A 16,478-nucleotide genomic window follows, 5' to 3' on the forward strand; every position below is an offset into this window, starting at 1 on the left:
GTGCCCGGCCGCCCGACGCCGCGTTGGCCGCGGCAGAGGGCGGCCCGAGCTGACCTCCCGCCCGCGGGCCGCGCGTGCTCAGTGCGGGCGGCCGGTCTGGGGGGCGGGGCCGCGCGGTCACTCCCGACCCCACTCACTTGCGAAGGTCGGGAAGGACTGGACTTGGGGAGCAGCTTCTGCGGTATTTCCACTGGGGGCTGCACAGGTGTGTAGTTTGGGGGCCCGCGCCTCGCCTCCTTTGAACTGCAACTGGAGAGGGAAGCACTCAGTTGTCACCGAGTTTCCACAATTTGCTGATTGGTGGCTCTGGAGGTCCTACTGATTTAGGCCCCAGAACACATGACCCCATTCTACAGCGGTGGCCCGATGCCCATCAAATACCTGGCAGGATCTGGGAGGGGCGGAGATGGACACACCTAAAGGCAAAATGCCCTGACCTTCGGAGGGTTACAGTTGACCACTGGAGAAAACACACAGTGAGAGCTGTGGTTCCGTTTTATTTGGGGACTCACTGAGGGCTATGCCCTGGGACACCTCCTCTCAGCGCTGAGGACGTGCTCTGAAAAGTTTGGGCGGGGGGCGAGGTCAGTGGGTAGATGATTTTGGTCCAAGTGTGCATGCAGTCAAGCACGTGTCTCCCTAGAAGGTTGCTGCTAGTCAGAAGAGATTTAATGGTCTTAGTGCTTTTCTGAATGTGGGAAGATGCAAGAGTTTGGGTTCATAAAAATTTTCACCTGCAAGTATCTAATTATCCGAAGTCCTGTTCTGCCAGTTTTCCCCAGAGCACAGGGTACCTCATCCCGATCTCAGCCCTGAACTCCTTTCTGGAGGTGTTGAAGGTCAGCGACTGCAGCGGCTACTGACTTCACCCTTGTAGAACCAGGTGTCAAACGACAGTTTTTAGTTGTCACAATCTAGTGGAGAAACTTAGAGGATATATACAGTCTGTTAAAAGGAGGATAACAGGCCCAAAATGGAGTCACTTGTGCTAAGCCCACATCATCCCCAAACTGAAACTTACTACCTAAACTTATTCCAGTTTCAATCTCTGGCAGGATGTAATCTTAAAGTCAGTCTGGAATTTCCTAGTCGGCGCTAGTGAGTTAATCAGCCTGTCTAGACCCCTTCCATCCCCCAAAGAAAAATGAAGTAATCTGCTCTTTCCTCGTTGCCACCCTCTTTCTGCCTTTAAAAGTCTTCTGTTTGTGCGGCTCCCCGGAGCTCCTCTCTACTTGCTGGATGGGGTGCTGCCCCATTCATGAATCGTTGCATAAAGCCAATTAGATTTTTTTATTTATTCTGTTGAGTTTTGTTTTTTAACAATCCTTAGGGAGTCCAGTGTAAGGGAAGGGGAAGCTAGTGAACAAAGATCTTAAAAACAAAAACAAAACAACAAAATCTCCACTTTAATTATATGATAGCCAGAATGCTTGAAGTTTGGGGGTCTTATTCATACTCTTTTATTTTTTCCCCAATCATTCTTATACTGGATCTGAGTGCTGATAATTTTGTGGGCTCTCAAAAATGTTAAGTTGGTGCTGATTTCTCCAAAATAAAAGGGCTATTGGGATTTTCAGTGAGATTCTCATGAAGCTACAGACCAATTTGAGGACGTCTGACAACTGAGTCTTCTGATCCAAGAACTAGTGTGAATTTTTAGGTAATCTTGGATTTCTACCAGTAATGTTTTATTTATTTATTTTTAAAGTGTTTCTTTGTTTTTATAAATTTTTATTTATTTATGGCTGCGTTGGGTCTTCGTTGCTGTGCGTGGGCTTTCTCTAGTTGTGGCAAGCGGGGGCTACTCTTCGTTGTGGTTCGTGGGCTTCTCATCGCGGTGGCTTCTCTTGTTGCAGAGCACGGGCTCTAGGCGCGCGGGCTTCAGTAGTTGGGGTTCGCGGGCTCTAGAGCTCAGGATCAGTAGTTGTGGCGCACGGGCTTAGTTGCTTCACGGCATGTGGCATCTTCCCGGACCAGGGCCTGAACCCGTATCCCCTTCATTGGCAGGCGGATTCTTAACCTCTGTGCCACCAGGGAAGCCCTCTGTTAGTAATGTTTTCTACTTTTCATTGTATAGGCCGGAATACCTTTTGTCAAATTTATGCCTAGAAAATCCATATCTTATGCAATTGTAAATGGTATTTCATATTTCAATTTAATTATTTATTGCTAGATACAGGAATTTAATTTTTGCATACTGGCCTTGTATCTGAAATCTTGCTATACTCACTTAAGTTTTAGTAGCTTTTTTTTTTGGTGGATTTTTAGGCAATTATATACTTGAAAATAATTTCCATGTATCTGTGTATTTCCCAAATTTCTTTCACAAGTTCCATTGTGGTCAGAAAACATACTTTGTGTGACTTCAGATTTTCAGTTCTATTGAGACAGGTTTTATGTCACAGCATATGGTCTATTTTGGAGACTGTTCCATGTGCATTTGAGAAGAATATGTATTCTGCTGTTGTTGGGCAGAGTGTTTGATAGATGTCTATTATGTCCAGCTAGTTTTTAATGTTGTTCAAGTGTTCTATAACCTCATCAGTCTTCTGCCTATTTATTCTGTCAATTTTTGAATGAGGGGAATTCAAGTCCCCAACTCTTATTGTTGAATTGTCTATTGTTTTCTTTAGATTCTGTCAGTTTTTGCTTCCTGTTAACAATTTTTATCTTAAAATCTATTTTTTCAGATATTAGCATAGCTGCTCCAGCTCTCTTATTGTTGCTGTTTATCTTTTTACATCCTTTTACTTTGACAGCTTTATTGAGATATAATTTACAAATCATACAATTCATCCATTAAAGTGTACAATTCAATGATTTTTGGTACATTACATCATTAATTTTGTAATTGTAGTGAAATGTATTTAACATAAAATTTGCCATTTTTGCCATTTTAAAGTGTATAACTCAGTAGCGTTAATTGCATTTAAAATGTTGTGCAAACTTCACCACTGTTTCCAAAACTTTTTCATCACTCCAAACAGAAACTCTGTAACTGTTAGGCAACACTCTCCATTCCACCCTCTCCCTAACCCTTTGTAATGTCTAATCTACTTTCTGTCTCTATGAATTTGTTTATTCCAGATATTTTATGTAAGTGGATTCATACAATATTTATCCTTTTGTATCTCACTTATTTCATTTAGCATAATGTTTTCAAGGTTCTTCCATGTTGTGGCATGTATCATATCTCCATTCCCTTTTATGATTGAATAAAATACCTTTGCAGGTGTACACTACTTTTTGTTTATCCATTCGTCTGTTGATGGACACTTGGGTTGTTTCCACCTTTTGGTTTTGTGAATAATGCTTCAATGAACATTGGCATACAAATATCTGTTTGACTTCCTGCTTTCAGTTCCTTTGGACATATACCATCAGCTTTCAGCATTTGACCATGATGTGTCTGGGTGTAGACCTCCTTTCAGTCATGCTAAGAGTTTATTGAGGCTCTTGGATACGTAATGTTTCTCATAGTGTTTGGGAAGTTTTCAACCACTATATAGTCGATATTTTTCTGCTCCCCTCCCTCCTTTCCTTCAGTTACTTCCATTACACAAATGCTGGTATGCCTAATGGTGTCCCACAATTCTGTAAGGCCCTGCTCAGTTTTCTTCATTCTTTTTCTCTGTTCCTCAGATTGCGTAACCTCTAACAATCTGTATTTAAGTTCTCTGACTCTTCCATCTTTCAGTTCACACTTACTGTTGTGCCCCTGTAGTGAATGTTTGTCCAGTCACACCCTTGATGTTCCCTCCAGAATACTCTTTCTCATTTTTTGCAATATAGAAAGGCTGAGAAATTTCCAAATCTTCTCTTTTCCTTCCTTTTTCTAACATGCCCCTCAAAACTCTCCCAGCCTCTACCCATTAACCAGTTCTAAAGTCACTTCCACAATTTTAGATGTTTGTTAGAGCAGTGCCCTAATTCCTGGTACCAGAATCTCTATTAGTTTGCTAGGGCTACCATAACAAAGGACCACAGACTGGGTGGATTAACAGACAAATTAATTTGTGCACAGTTCTGGAGGTGAGATGTCTAAGATCGAGGTGTCGGCAGGGCTGGTTTCCTCTGAGGCCTCTCTCCGTGACTTGTAGGTGACTGTCTTCTCCCTGTGTCTTCACAGTCTTCGCTCTATACAGATTGGCTCTGATTTGGGACACGGGTATAAATCTGAGAATTTATAAACCATTTAAGATCACCTTGGGAGAACATCTGCATAGAAACAATAAATTTCAATATTTAGAGGTCAGATGGTGTAGGAGGAGACAGTAAAAGTGAGAGAGGTCAGCCAGGATGGAAGAAAGAAACCAGAAATGTGGGCTATCCAGAAATCGAACAAGGAAAATATTTCAAGTGGGGGTGGCCAACTGCTCTGAGTGCTGCTAAGAACTCACTTTAGAAGATAATTTCTATTTTTTAGCTTTATTGAGGTACAATTAATATATACAAATTGTACATATTTAATGTGTACATTGTGATGAGTTTGGACATATGCTTACACTTGTGATACCATCACCACAATCATGGTAATAAACATTCCATCACCTCTTAAAGATTTCTTGTGTCCCCTTGCTTTGTTTCTTGTGATAAGAACGTTTAACATAAAATTTACCATCTTGGGACTTCCCTGGTGGTCCAGTGGTTAAGAATCTGCCTTCCAATGCAGGGGATGTGGGTTTGATCCCTGGTCGGGGAACTAGGATCCCACATGCCTCGAGGCAACTAAGCCCGCGAGCCACAACTACTGAGCCCACGAGCCACAACTAGAGAGGCTGCATGCCACAACAAAAGATCCCGCATGCTCCATCGAAGATCCCGCATGCCGCAGCTAAGACCTGACACAGCCAATAAATAAATAAATATATATATATATTTTTTAAAAAGATTTACCTTCTTAAGTTTTTAAGCACACACCACACTGCTAACTATAGGCACCATGTTGTAATGTTATAGATCTCTAGACCTTATAGATCCCTAGATCATATAGATCCCTAGATAGCATTCACTCTGCATACCTGGAACTTTACACCCAGTCACCAACAACTCTCCATTTACCCCACTCCTAATCCCTAGCAATCACCAATTTATTTTCTACTTATATGAGTTTGACTATTTGATACATGATATAGGTGGAATCATGCAGTACTTGTCCTTCTGTGACTGACATTTCATTCAGCATAACATCTTCCATGTCTATCCATGTTGTCACAAATGGTACAATTTCCTTAAATTTTAAATTGGAATAATATTTAATTTTAGGTCTATCCCATATTTCCTTTATCCATTTGTCTGTCGATGCACATGGGTTGTTTCCATGTCTTGGCTACTGTGAATAATGCTGCAGTAAACATGGAAGTGCAAATATCTCTTCGAGATCCTGATTTCAGTTCTTTTGGATATATACCCAGGAGTGGGCTTGCTGGATAACGTAGCTCTATTTTTACTTAAAAAAATTTTTTTAATTAAAAAAAATTTTTTTGGCTGCACTGTGCGGCACACAGGATCTTAGTTCCCCCAACCAGAGATTGAACCCCCGCCCTCTGCAGTGGAAGTGCAGAGTCTTAACCACTGGACTGCCAGGGAAGTCCCCTATTTTTACTTTTTTGAGGAACCTCCATACTGTTTTCCAAAGAGGCTGCACCATTTTACATTTTTTTTTTTTTTTGCGGTACGCGGGCCTCTCACTATTGCGGCCTCTTCCGTTGCGGAGCACAGGCTCCGGACGCGCAGGCTCAGCGGCCATGGCTCACGGACCCAGCCGCTCCGTGGCATGTGGGATCTTCCCGGACCGGGGCACGAACCCATGTCCCCTGCATCGGCAGGCGGACTCTCAACCACTGCGCCACCAGGGAAGCCCCACCATTTTACCTTTTTATATTCTGATTAGCAGTACAAGGAGAGATTGATAATGTAGGAAAGAAAGGGGATATGAAAACTACAAAATTCTTAAGCAGGTGGGAGGAGTCCAGATCACAGGTGGAAAGACTGACCATTAGCAGGAGAAAAGCCACTTCCTTCTCTTTAATAGGATATAGAGGATGAATGCTGTTCTAGGGAAGGACTGTACATTTACTGGTGGGATGTGGAAGAAATTCTCCATCTCATGACTCCTTTTTCTAAAGTATAAAGGAAAATAATTGACAGAGAGAGAGAGGGAAAGTAGATACAAAATAGTCATCATGGAGAGTGAAAAAGTAAGTTTTCTAGAACACTGAGGTAGGATGACCAATTTGAGGTTTATGGCCATGAATTTAAAGAAAGTCTATCAACCTGAAAGCCAGTTCTCTGGGGCCAGAAAAGAGGAAAATACTGAAAACTGGTCTAGAAAGAGCAAATACAGTAATTGTAGCTTCTTATTTACATTAAATGATGATTGAAAGTGTACAGGTATATTGATAATCCATGACAATGGATTAAATTGTCAGTAAATTGTTAGTAAATAGGCAGCTAACAGAAGTTGGAAATGAGAAAGGGCAAAGGAGTGACAGGGGAGGCGTGTCAGTATCTTCATCTTAGAGGGAGGAGCTCATATATACTTCTGAAACTTGAACATCAAAGAAGCAGTTCTTATATTATTTAAAGTTCTTATATTATTTAAATCGCACAGTTTACCATGAGAGAAAATACTAGAAGGAAGTAGTTTAATATAGATCTTCAGCTATCATAAAACAAGTGAATGAATATACAATGTCAAAAGTTGATAAAAAACAATTAGTGTAGGGAAATTTTAATTTGTAAATATGGAGGCAATCACCAGAAGAAATGAAAACAGAAAGTTAAAAGTGATTGCCTATGAAGATCTCCTGCTTCTCAGTGTAGGCGCTTTTGTACAGCTGCATTTTTTTCATAACAAATGAATGCATTATGTACTATGATAAAATCAAAACAAAAATTATCTAGGTGTGAATGAAGACCTTTGAGTCAGCACCAACCTTTGATAAAACTAGGTAATTTTTTTGAAGGTGACATTTATTTTCAACCCTTTTCATGCTCTCTTCTCTCTCAATATTTGTTGTTTCCCAGTATCAAAGCCATTCACTTCTTTCCCGCCCTTGACTTCCTTCCTTCCTTCACTAAGAAAAATCACATCTCCAGTTTTTTTTACTCAACTTTGATCTTCACAAAATTAGCCTATTCTTGGTCCCATTCTAAAAATGACTCGTCAGTAATAACTGAATCACTGAAATTCCTTTCCTCCTCCTGTTCCCATCCCTGCCAAAATATTATTTAATGTGTGACCTCATTTAGGGAGATGAGATGGGAGACTTTTATGTGCATGCTTTTGTCTTGTTGTTTTTTAATCTCAGAAACAGTTGAGTTGATCTTTTTTTAATTTATTATTGTTTTATTTATTTATTTTTGGCTGAGTTCGGTCTTCGTTGCTACGTGCAGGCTTTCTCCAGTTGCAGAGAGCATGGGCTACTCTTTCTTGCGGTGTGCGGGCTTCTCACTGCAGTGGCTTCTCTTGTTGTGGAGCACGGCCTTCAGTAGTTGTGGCTCGCGGGGCCCTAGAGCGCAGGCTCAATAGTTGTGGCGCACGGGCTTAGTTGCTCCGCGGCATGTGGGATCTTCCCCGACCAGGGTTTGAACCCATGTCCCCTGCATTGGCAGGCAGACTCTCAACCACTGCACCACCAGGGAAGTCCTGATGTGACTCTTCATGTCATAGTGTATTATCATTATGGTTCATACACAGTACCTTGTGTGATTAATTTATCCCCTTTTATTTTCATCCCCAACTCCCATTCTTACATCCTTGAAAATTTTAATTAATTAGCTAAAAGGAATCAATCTATATTGACAGACTGTCACAGCACTGGGATAGGTGGAGGAAGATTATTTGGGAGTGTATGAGAAGGAGGGCCTTCCCAATGGACTTCAAATTATAGCATCTTTATAGGGTTCACTTCATTCTTTTATATAATGACTCAGTAGTCACTATTAACCAGGGCTGGAGTCAGGATGACTCTTAAATAGTTGCTGAGATGTTTTCTTATTACAAGGTCTCCTTAATGTGATTTAAACAGGGTCTAGGACAACACCCCAAGCATGTGGGTGCTTAATAAATATTATCCTGCAATGATAATGATGATGTAAAACTTCTGTAGGCTTAAAGATCGATGACTTATTCACCATACACCCTTAATTTACATTCTTACAACACAGATGAGACTCATCAAATTATTTTGACTGTTTTATATGCTTGGTCAACATGTTGCATATGGGCTAAACAAATATGTAGCCTACAATTATTACTTCCACTATCATTAACTGATGTCCACCAATAACATTACATAACGTATACAACAAAAAGCATCTACTTCACAGAAGGGCAGCACACTGTTTTATATTTCCTGTATCTCATTTATTCAATAAAATTTTTTTTCGATGATAAAGAATATTATTGGAACTAACACTCATCTAGAGCTCATTACTTAGTGAAAACAATGATTTTCTAGATAGGGGGAAAACTATGTATCTTTCTGTAGATTAGGACACATTTTGCAACATATTTTGCAATTTTCTTCCCAGAAGTATGAAATTTCTAACAGAAAGATGATGAAATATATTGAATTGAAAACCCTTAAAGGCAAGAACTAGCTTCTATTTTTTTCACTATATTTCTTTCTACACTTCTAAATAGTATGGACTTTTATCTTCATATTGTTTTATAGAACTCACATATTTGTATTTCTCTTGTAGTGCTATTTGTTCTACAAGAGGCCTGATTTTTTTTTTAACTTTTCAAAAATACTCATTCTTGGGGAATTCCCTGGTGGTCCAGTGGTTAGGACTCCACGCTTTCATTGCCAAGGGCCCGGGTTTGCTCCCTGGTGGGGGAACTAAGATCCCACAAGTGCGTGGTGCAGCCAAAATAATAATAATAATAATAATTCTTGGAAAATCTCCCCTACTAGATTTCAAACAATCTGGGAGAAGATCCTGTTTGACTTCATCCAGGTATATTTTTCAGTAACAAGTTCAGTGTCTCGCTCATAAATATTGCTCAAATAAAGGAATGAATGCAACTTTTTCTTTCTGTGTTTTTTGTGGGTTTTTTTTGCCAGGTCACGGGGCTTGTGGGATCTTAGTTCCATGACCAGGGATAGAACTCGGCCCCAGCAGTGAAAGCACAGAGTCCTAACCACTGGACCACCAGGAAGTCCCCTCTGTAGTTTTTCACACTTGATTTAAAATAACTTCAGAAATGTTTAAACAGAGAAGTAGTTGCCCTCCAAAAATTTATTTCCACCTTCACCATTTGTGATCACCAGTAGGGATGAGCAGAACAACCCCCCAGCAAGACAGTGAAACATAAAAAGAAAAATAAAAGAAAGGAAAAGAAAAGAGCATGGTCCATATTATACTCACTTAAGACAAAAATAGGGAAGCCGATACTTTTGAGTGAAAATATTGTTATGTATTTTGTGCTGCAGATATTCAACTTTATATTATAAAAAATACTACTTATGTAATAGGAGGCAAAGTGTGAATCCTGGCTCTGCTGCTTGCTATGAGACGTCGTTCAAGCTACCGCCCTTGTCAAGTCCGAAAGGCAATAACATCTACCCCACGAGGGGTTGTTCAGTTGATGAATCGAATGAGGGTGACTCAGCACGCGACTGACACACAGCCAAGCGCTCAGCGTGGCTCCTTCAGTATTAACAGCAAGTGAAGTTAGCATGTCTGTGACTTGGTCAAAGCAACACAGACGCACTCGGACAGGATGCAGAATTTGCGTCCTATTCACGGGTTGGTACCAGCCAGACACTGTAATAGCTCGACCCTGAGTATTATTTTCGAATCTCAAGGTTGCCAGCTAAAAGTCGGAACTTGCCATCTGCCTCTACAAGGATGAAGTCGGTAGCCACTGCAGCCGCTGACCTCCAACACCCCTTGAAAAGACTTGAGGGCTGAGATCAGGAGTAAGGCGCACTTTGCTCTGGGAAAACTGGCAGAACAGGTTTTCAGATAGGCATTTCCAGAAGATTTTATGAGCCCAAATTCTGGCATCTCCTTGTATCTAGAAGGGCACTAGAATCATTAACGGTGACATCTGCTCCTGTGACCAGCAGCAAGCCTCTGCCAACATGTGTGCTTGATGACACTACCTCCCTTCACGTAAATCACATATATACTGACTTCCGGAGCAGTTCCTCGGAGCTGAGGGGCTACCTCCCATGCTATAGCCCTCATCTTGCCCCAAATAACAATTAACCCACAACTCTCCGTTGTGCAATTCTTTTCAGAGGACAGGGCGTATAATTGGCTCAGCTCCAAACCGGTACTTCAGCGCCCAGAGTATCTTATTCTGGGCCCCACGTGGAGCTCGGAGAAGACCCTGCGCCTCTAAGGACCAGGCTGGGAGACACATCAGGCCAGTGACTCCAAGCCCTCTAACGCACACACCGTTTTCAACGCGTGCTTTGTGCGGCGGAAGAGAACGCAGCACATTCCGAGCCAAGGTCAAGGCACGACCTCTCAAAACAGGATCCCATCCCCAACGAACTAAACATAAAGCCGGCGCACCGCGAAGATTACACTCTCGCACACCTGCCGCCACTGCGAATGCACCCGGCTCCCGGCATGCCCCGCGGCTGGCGGCGCGGCGCGCCTGCAGCACGACAGGGGCGGGGCCTCGGCCGTAAAGCAGTGCCGGAAATTACGTAGCTCTGGCGGCCCGGCGTCCTTGCGGTTTGGCGGGCGCGCCGTTATGGCCGGCCCGGTGCGGGGCGGAGGGCCCCAGGCCTTGGACCTGCTGCGGGCCCTTCCTCGTGTGAGCCTGGCTAACCTGAGGCCGAACCCAGGCTCCAGGAAACCGGTAAGGCTGCGGGCGGCGCGGGGGCCCTCGGGGTCGCGGGTCCAGAGGCGCTGGGGGAACCAGGGGCCCCTGAGCCCCTCTGCTTAGGTGACGCGGGAAAACCTGCCCACGTGGTCCCAGTTCTCTGTAAGGTTCAGGTTTAGAGGCTTAATTACGTCAATTAGGGCGGGGGAGCGAGGTCGCAGGAAGTACAAATGATTGTCTCATTTAAAATTGGGTTTAACATGGAGTGCTTTTCCATCATAGCTTATTTTCATGGGAAAGATTTATTACATTTGATGTCTCTTTTGCAAATCATTGAATATAGCTAGAAAAGCTGTCATGGACATACTGTCACTTTAAAAATCAATTTGTTGCTTTCCTGAAGTGACAGGATGTAAAGTAAGAAAAATATTTTCCTTATAAGTTGGTATTTAAATAAAACGCTGTATATGGGTAACAATGGCATATTGACAATTAATTCCAAAATAAATGCGCTTGCGTATCATGCAAACTTTGCTTGTTGTGGATGTTTAATTCTACAATTTTTTTCAGTTCCAACCTGTCACAGTCTCCTTTTTTTCATCTCATTCTTGGAACTTTCCCTTTGAAACACAACTTGGAGTTTGGTTGCAAGAATTAGCTACATCTTCGGAGGCAGAGTTGCTCATGTGGAGTGTTTGGACTTCAGAGCAGCTAGGATGGTGCCTGGCACGTAGTGGGCTTGGCTAGTCGTGCTTGGTTGGATGAATGAAGGGCGTAACCAAAAGATACAGTGCAAAGGTGAAATGCAATTTTTAAAAGTGCATCTGTAGATCATAAAACATTTTTCTTTCCTTACAGGGAAGACGACCAAGAGGTCAGAGAAGAGGTAGGAAATGTGGCAGAGGCCACAAGGGAGAACGACAGAGAGGAACCCGGCCCCGGCTGGGCTTTGAGGGAGGCCAGACTCCATTTTACCTTCGAATCCCAAAATACGGGTTTAATGAAGGACATAGGTAAGTTTGCTTTTCTTCTTAGTGTAAAATACCTAATTCTCACTGAGAGTTACCTAAAACTAGGTTGGTAGAAATTTAAATCCACTTTGAGGCAAACTTTCATTGCTGTTTCTCTGAACCATTTTTGGTAATGAAGTTTAGCCTGAATTGGGGAAAAAGCCAGACATTGCACTGACTTGCAAAATGGAGATAATGGTGTCTGCTCGCGAGGTTTAGGGCGATTACATATATAAAATCTGACTCATTTTCGTCACCCAATAAATGGTAATCACCATTACTTTGAGTTCCATTAATGTATAATTTACATAGTGGGTTAAATATTTATTTCTTTGTCTAAATGAGTGAAGTAGATGCCTAGGCAAATAATTGTTGGTGAAACAAAGTAAGTACTTACTGGTTTTGTTTCATTGCCCCCAAATCAAGGAATATTACATGTTTATGCCATACTCAGGGGTTTTATTTTGTTAAACCATATAAACTGATGGAGGAAAACCCAGGACAAAGCTCTGAGTTGATCTGGAGATCTTGCTGGAAGGTAAGTCTGGCTGAGTTTTCCAACTACTGTTACTTTGTTCTGTAGCTTCAGACGCCAGTATCAGCCTTTGAGTCTCAACAGGCTGCAGTATCTTATCGATTTGGGTCGAGTTGATCCTACACAACCTATTGATTTAACCCAACTTGTCAATGGGAGAGGCGTGACCATCCAGCCATCTAAAAGGGATTATGGTGTTCAGCTGGTAGAGGAGGTAAGTCTGAATTAGATTGTTTTTGGAGTTACATAGATGGCTATTTCTGATTTGCATATAATCGACACCCTGCCTGCTTTATTTTTATCCCTTTTGAGTTGTCGTAAACATTATGTAGTGGCGATCGTGTTATACTCGTGGTTTTAGAAAGCTGCATGCTGTTGGTGGCGGGAGGCAGGGGCGGCTCTGTTCCCTGGTCCTGGGATGTTCTTCTCCTGTGTACCCATTCGTACTTCTCCCTCACTCTGTTTGGTTCTCTGTTCAAATGTCATCCTAGTAGGAAGATGTTTTTGACATTCTTTATAAAGGAACATTCATACCCTCATACCCGACCGTCTGCCTTATTCTGCCCAAAGGATTTTTCTTTGAGTGTATGAACACTTGACACTTATTACCAAGTAATGTATTTATTTTTCATTGTTTTTCCTCATTGTGATGTCAGTTCTTTGAGAGCAGGTACTTTGATACATTGCTGTATTTACAACATTGGAAATATTGGCTTGTGATAGTCACTCAGTATTTATGGAAGACAGAAATGAATCAAATTCAGTTCTAATTTTAGGGAAGCGGTTTTCTATTTGTAGAAGTTGGCCAGGAGTTTCATAAGCAAATGAACTTGTAGATTGTTAATCAACTACCTGTTTCTTGTATGTCAGTAATACGATATTGCTGTGTAAGTAACTTAGTGTCCACTAGAGGGGAGCATTGTTTATGGGAAAACCTTTTAGATTCCTTTGAAAAAGTACACTTGTGGATAAAAGTTTTCCAAATAAAATGATTTGAAGAGACAATACCAAATACACCATTAAACCTCAGTATTCTACTTGAGGCGAATAAGGGAACACAACTGTAGATTAACATATGGAAAAACCCATGACCTCACCAGACATTAATGCACATCCCAACAGCTTTCAGGCATGTGTCTATTAAACTAGCAAAAATCATTCTGAAATCTACACCAGGACATTGGTTGAATAAGTACAGTTATACATTATTTACAGCTCTGTAAACTGCTTGCCCTTTTCTGGATTTCAGATTTGTAGTAAATAGTGGATAATAAGACTCTTTTGCTCTTTCAGCACAACATTACCAATTTGGGAACAGAAGTCCTAAGGAAAAACAAAATAAAAGAAACCTAATTGATATAATGAAATGCTAAATATTCTTCTTATAACACTGAAAATGCTGGAACTAACCCCAATGCCCAAGGATGGGGAAATGGTTAAGCAATCTGTGGAATAGTAATTAGAAATCTCAAATAATATGGCAAGACTTTGTTTCATTGAGTCAAGAGTGCCATTGACTGTAAAAATGCCTACCAGTATCATAGATGGGAAAAATGTGAGAAAATGTGTCTTAGAATTGATGGAATATTTTGAAATTGGGAGCCAGCTTGTTTCGGCTGTACCAGAATAGCAAAAAAAATTTTTATTACTGCAAAAAGAATGGTAGGGCCACCATCTTTTTATTTTGTCAGAATCTGTTCTGCAATTAGAGTAAAATATAGCACATCCTAATGAAAGTGCCCAGACGGGACTTTAAAAAGTTGAGTACTATTTTTATTTTTGTTGTTGTCTCTGCCCCTTTCCCTAGAGTGGCCCCTCCCAAGCTCAGATACTTTGTTCTTTTGCTGGCTCGAGCCCTCTTGCCCCCCTCTTTAACCAGCTCTTGGCCTCTTGCTTACTTATGGGTCAGGAAGGTAAGTTTTTGTCTGTGTCACATGGCATAATGTGGTTAGGAACGAAGGCGCTGGGACTAGACTCCCCCTGGCCTTGTGGTCTTGGGCAAGTTGCTTAACCTCTCTGCGTTTCCGTCTATGTGTTGCCGTCTATGACATTGGTGTGGCAGTGATTCTGTTGGTCTAGAGTTGTCTTGAGGATTAAACAATCTGCTGTTACTGAAGTAATGGGAATGTGTATTTATGTTGGTGCCCGCCAAATGCATAAAATGGAATTCTAGTCATCCCTGCTCATAGGGAATGAAAATTGGTAAAACAAGTTGGCCTAAAAAACGTGGAAGAATTTGGTGTTTGATAGGACCTCAAAGCAGAGGTATTTAAAGTAGGAATAGCTGTTACGTTGCAGGCCCTTTAGAGGAGAAAACACAGTGTAGACGGGAAGCTCATGTAATTAATTCACTTGTAGCCAAGCCGTCTCCTCACAGACCTTGTTTTGACGGGTGACAGGGTGCTGACACCTTTAAGGCAAAAGTTAATATTGAAGTACAGCTGGCTTCAGAGCTGGCCATCGCTGCGATCGAGAAGAACGGGGGTGTCGTCACGACGGCCTTCTACGACCCTCGGAGCCTGGGTAAGCTTGTTGCCTCGGGGTCGCGTGCTGACTGCCACACGAGGGTTTGACTTGCTCTGCAGCTCCCTTGGCTTCCTGTTTGAGGGGTTTCTACTACTGGTGTGGCTGGTGGCGCTCCGCCTTCTCATACACCTCAGCCAGTGTGTCATAAAAAGGTTTTGTTTTTTGAAACATGGGGCTTCAATATGCTATTTCCCACGTTTAGAAATTCACTCGCTGTTGGTGATGCAGGAGTAACTTTGACTTTCAAGATGCAGACTTTTGAAAGTCAAGTGTTTCCATTTGCTTACTTAAGACAAACCTGTTTAATAAAAAAAAAAGTTTTGGGAATTAAGTTTTCCTCTTGGAAATATTTAAAAATTAATAATTAAAAGAATACCATTATTAAGAGAAAATCATTGTGTATATAGGCAGTATTTGCATCTCTCTCTTTCTATTTAAACATTTTTTTTAGAAATACTGTGCAAACCTATTCCATTCTTTCTCCGTGGACAACCCATTCCCAAGCGAATGCTCCCCCCTGAGGCACTGGTAACCTATTACACTGATGCAAGGAATCGTGGTTACTTGGCGGATCCTGCTGAATTTCCTGAAGCGAGACTGGAGCTCGCCAAGAAGTATGGTTATATCTTACCTGATATCACGAAAGACGAACTCTTCCAAATGCTCAGCACTCGAAAAGATCCAAGGCAGATTTTCTTTGGTCTTGCTCCTGGGTGGGTAGTGAATATGGCAGATAAGAAAATCCTCAAACCTACGGATGAGAATCTCCTCAAGTACTACAGCTCCTGAGTTCCTTCCAAGAGAGCAGATGGTAAAAGAGCACCAGAAAGGGACCGAAACACGTGTGTTTCCCGTTGCATTTGCTTAATTTGTAATTCTGCAGATGTTGGTGTTTTCTGTGTAATCATCTCTCTCTTTCTTATCTAAATTAAAATAAAAATACAGTAAGCAAGGACTGCATAGAGGATCTGGTGGATCTGTGTGCTTCTGTCTCCGTTCTGAGCTCCCTGGTTCTCTGCCCGAGGAAGAGTGTAACTCTTAGTCAATTTCCGGTTGAGTCTTCCATCATCTTTCCATCCAGGTCTTGTCTTACTGTTGCAAATCAGAGTGGACGTGCAAGTGGGATGGGATTGCTTTGTTGGCTGCTTGGTCAAGGTCAGAGGGCTGCTAATGAACTGGTGAGCCTCTTACTCGGTAGCCGCGAGGAAGCGCTGCTGCCCAGTGTCAAGGCAGCAAGCCTTCAGCTTGGGATGATTAAGATGTGGGGTGTGAGTTGAAGGTTTAAGACTGGTGAGTAGCTTCTAAGCAGTTCAATATTTGCTAGCAAAATTGAGACCAGAACTCCAAGGGAATTCATTTTCTCAACTCAGAGTAGACAGAAATGATCAAGCCAGTATCATTTTTTTCCTTGAAGAAGGTAAATGTTCTAATTCTAATTGATATGATTTTACTTATAGACTTTGGAAACCTTTGTTTTTCAGTCATTTTAAATGTTTTTGAAAAAATGGTCAATGATTATATAAGCCATAAAAACAACTGGTCATGTGAAAGTTAAACTCAGTTAATTTAAAAGGTTCAGCAGTCAGTAAGTCTGTTGTATCTAAGCACGTGAAAG

The 16,478-nt window shown here is 41.7% G+C and overlaps 1 protein-coding gene and 1 long non-coding RNA gene across 2 annotated transcripts; both read left to right on the forward strand.

The window, feature by feature from the left end:
- Positions 1 to 18: 18 nt before the first annotated feature.
- Positions 19 to 8,943, forward strand: LOC141276885 (uncharacterized). Its single transcript, XR_012327150.1, has 3 exons — positions 19 to 205; positions 1,578 to 1,660; positions 8,925 to 8,943. It is a non-coding gene; the product is annotated as an uncharacterized lncRNA (long non-coding RNA).
- A 1,725-nt stretch (positions 8,944 to 10,668) lies between these two features.
- Positions 10,669 to 15,823, forward strand: MRPL15 (mitochondrial ribosomal protein L15). Its single transcript, XM_004321584.4, has 5 exons — positions 10,669 to 10,828; positions 11,651 to 11,805; positions 12,386 to 12,551; positions 14,737 to 14,860; positions 15,315 to 15,823. The coding sequence occupies exons 1-5, from the start codon at positions 10,721 to 10,723 to the stop codon at positions 15,650 to 15,652; spliced, it is 891 nt and encodes a 296-aa protein (XP_004321632.3). The 5' UTR covers positions 10,669 to 10,720; the 3' UTR covers positions 15,653 to 15,823.
- The last annotated feature ends 655 nt before the right edge of the window (positions 15,824 to 16,478 follow it).

The sequence above is a fragment of the Tursiops truncatus genome, chromosome 17 (assembly GCF_011762595.2).
Source record: "Tursiops truncatus isolate mTurTru1 chromosome 17, mTurTru1.mat.Y, whole genome shotgun sequence".
Classification (NCBI taxonomy): domain Eukaryota; kingdom Metazoa; phylum Chordata; class Mammalia; order Artiodactyla; family Delphinidae; genus Tursiops; species Tursiops truncatus.

What these genes read in the sequence shown, in the direction of transcription:
- MRPL15 (XM_004321584.4), top strand. Translation starts at nt 10,721, where the DNA reads ATGGCCGGCCCGGTGCGGGGCGGAGGGCCCCAGGCCTTGGACCTGCTG. An exon ending in ACCCAGGCTCCAGGAAACCG is followed by an intron (nt 10,829 to 11,650) that starts GTAAGGCTGCGG and finishes CTTTCCTTACAG; the next exon opens with GGAAGACGACCAAGAGGTCA. An exon ending in CTACGACCCTCGGAGCCTGG is followed by an intron (nt 14,861 to 15,314) that starts GTAAGCTTGTTG and finishes CATTTTTTTTAG; the next exon opens with AAATACTGTGCAAACCTATT.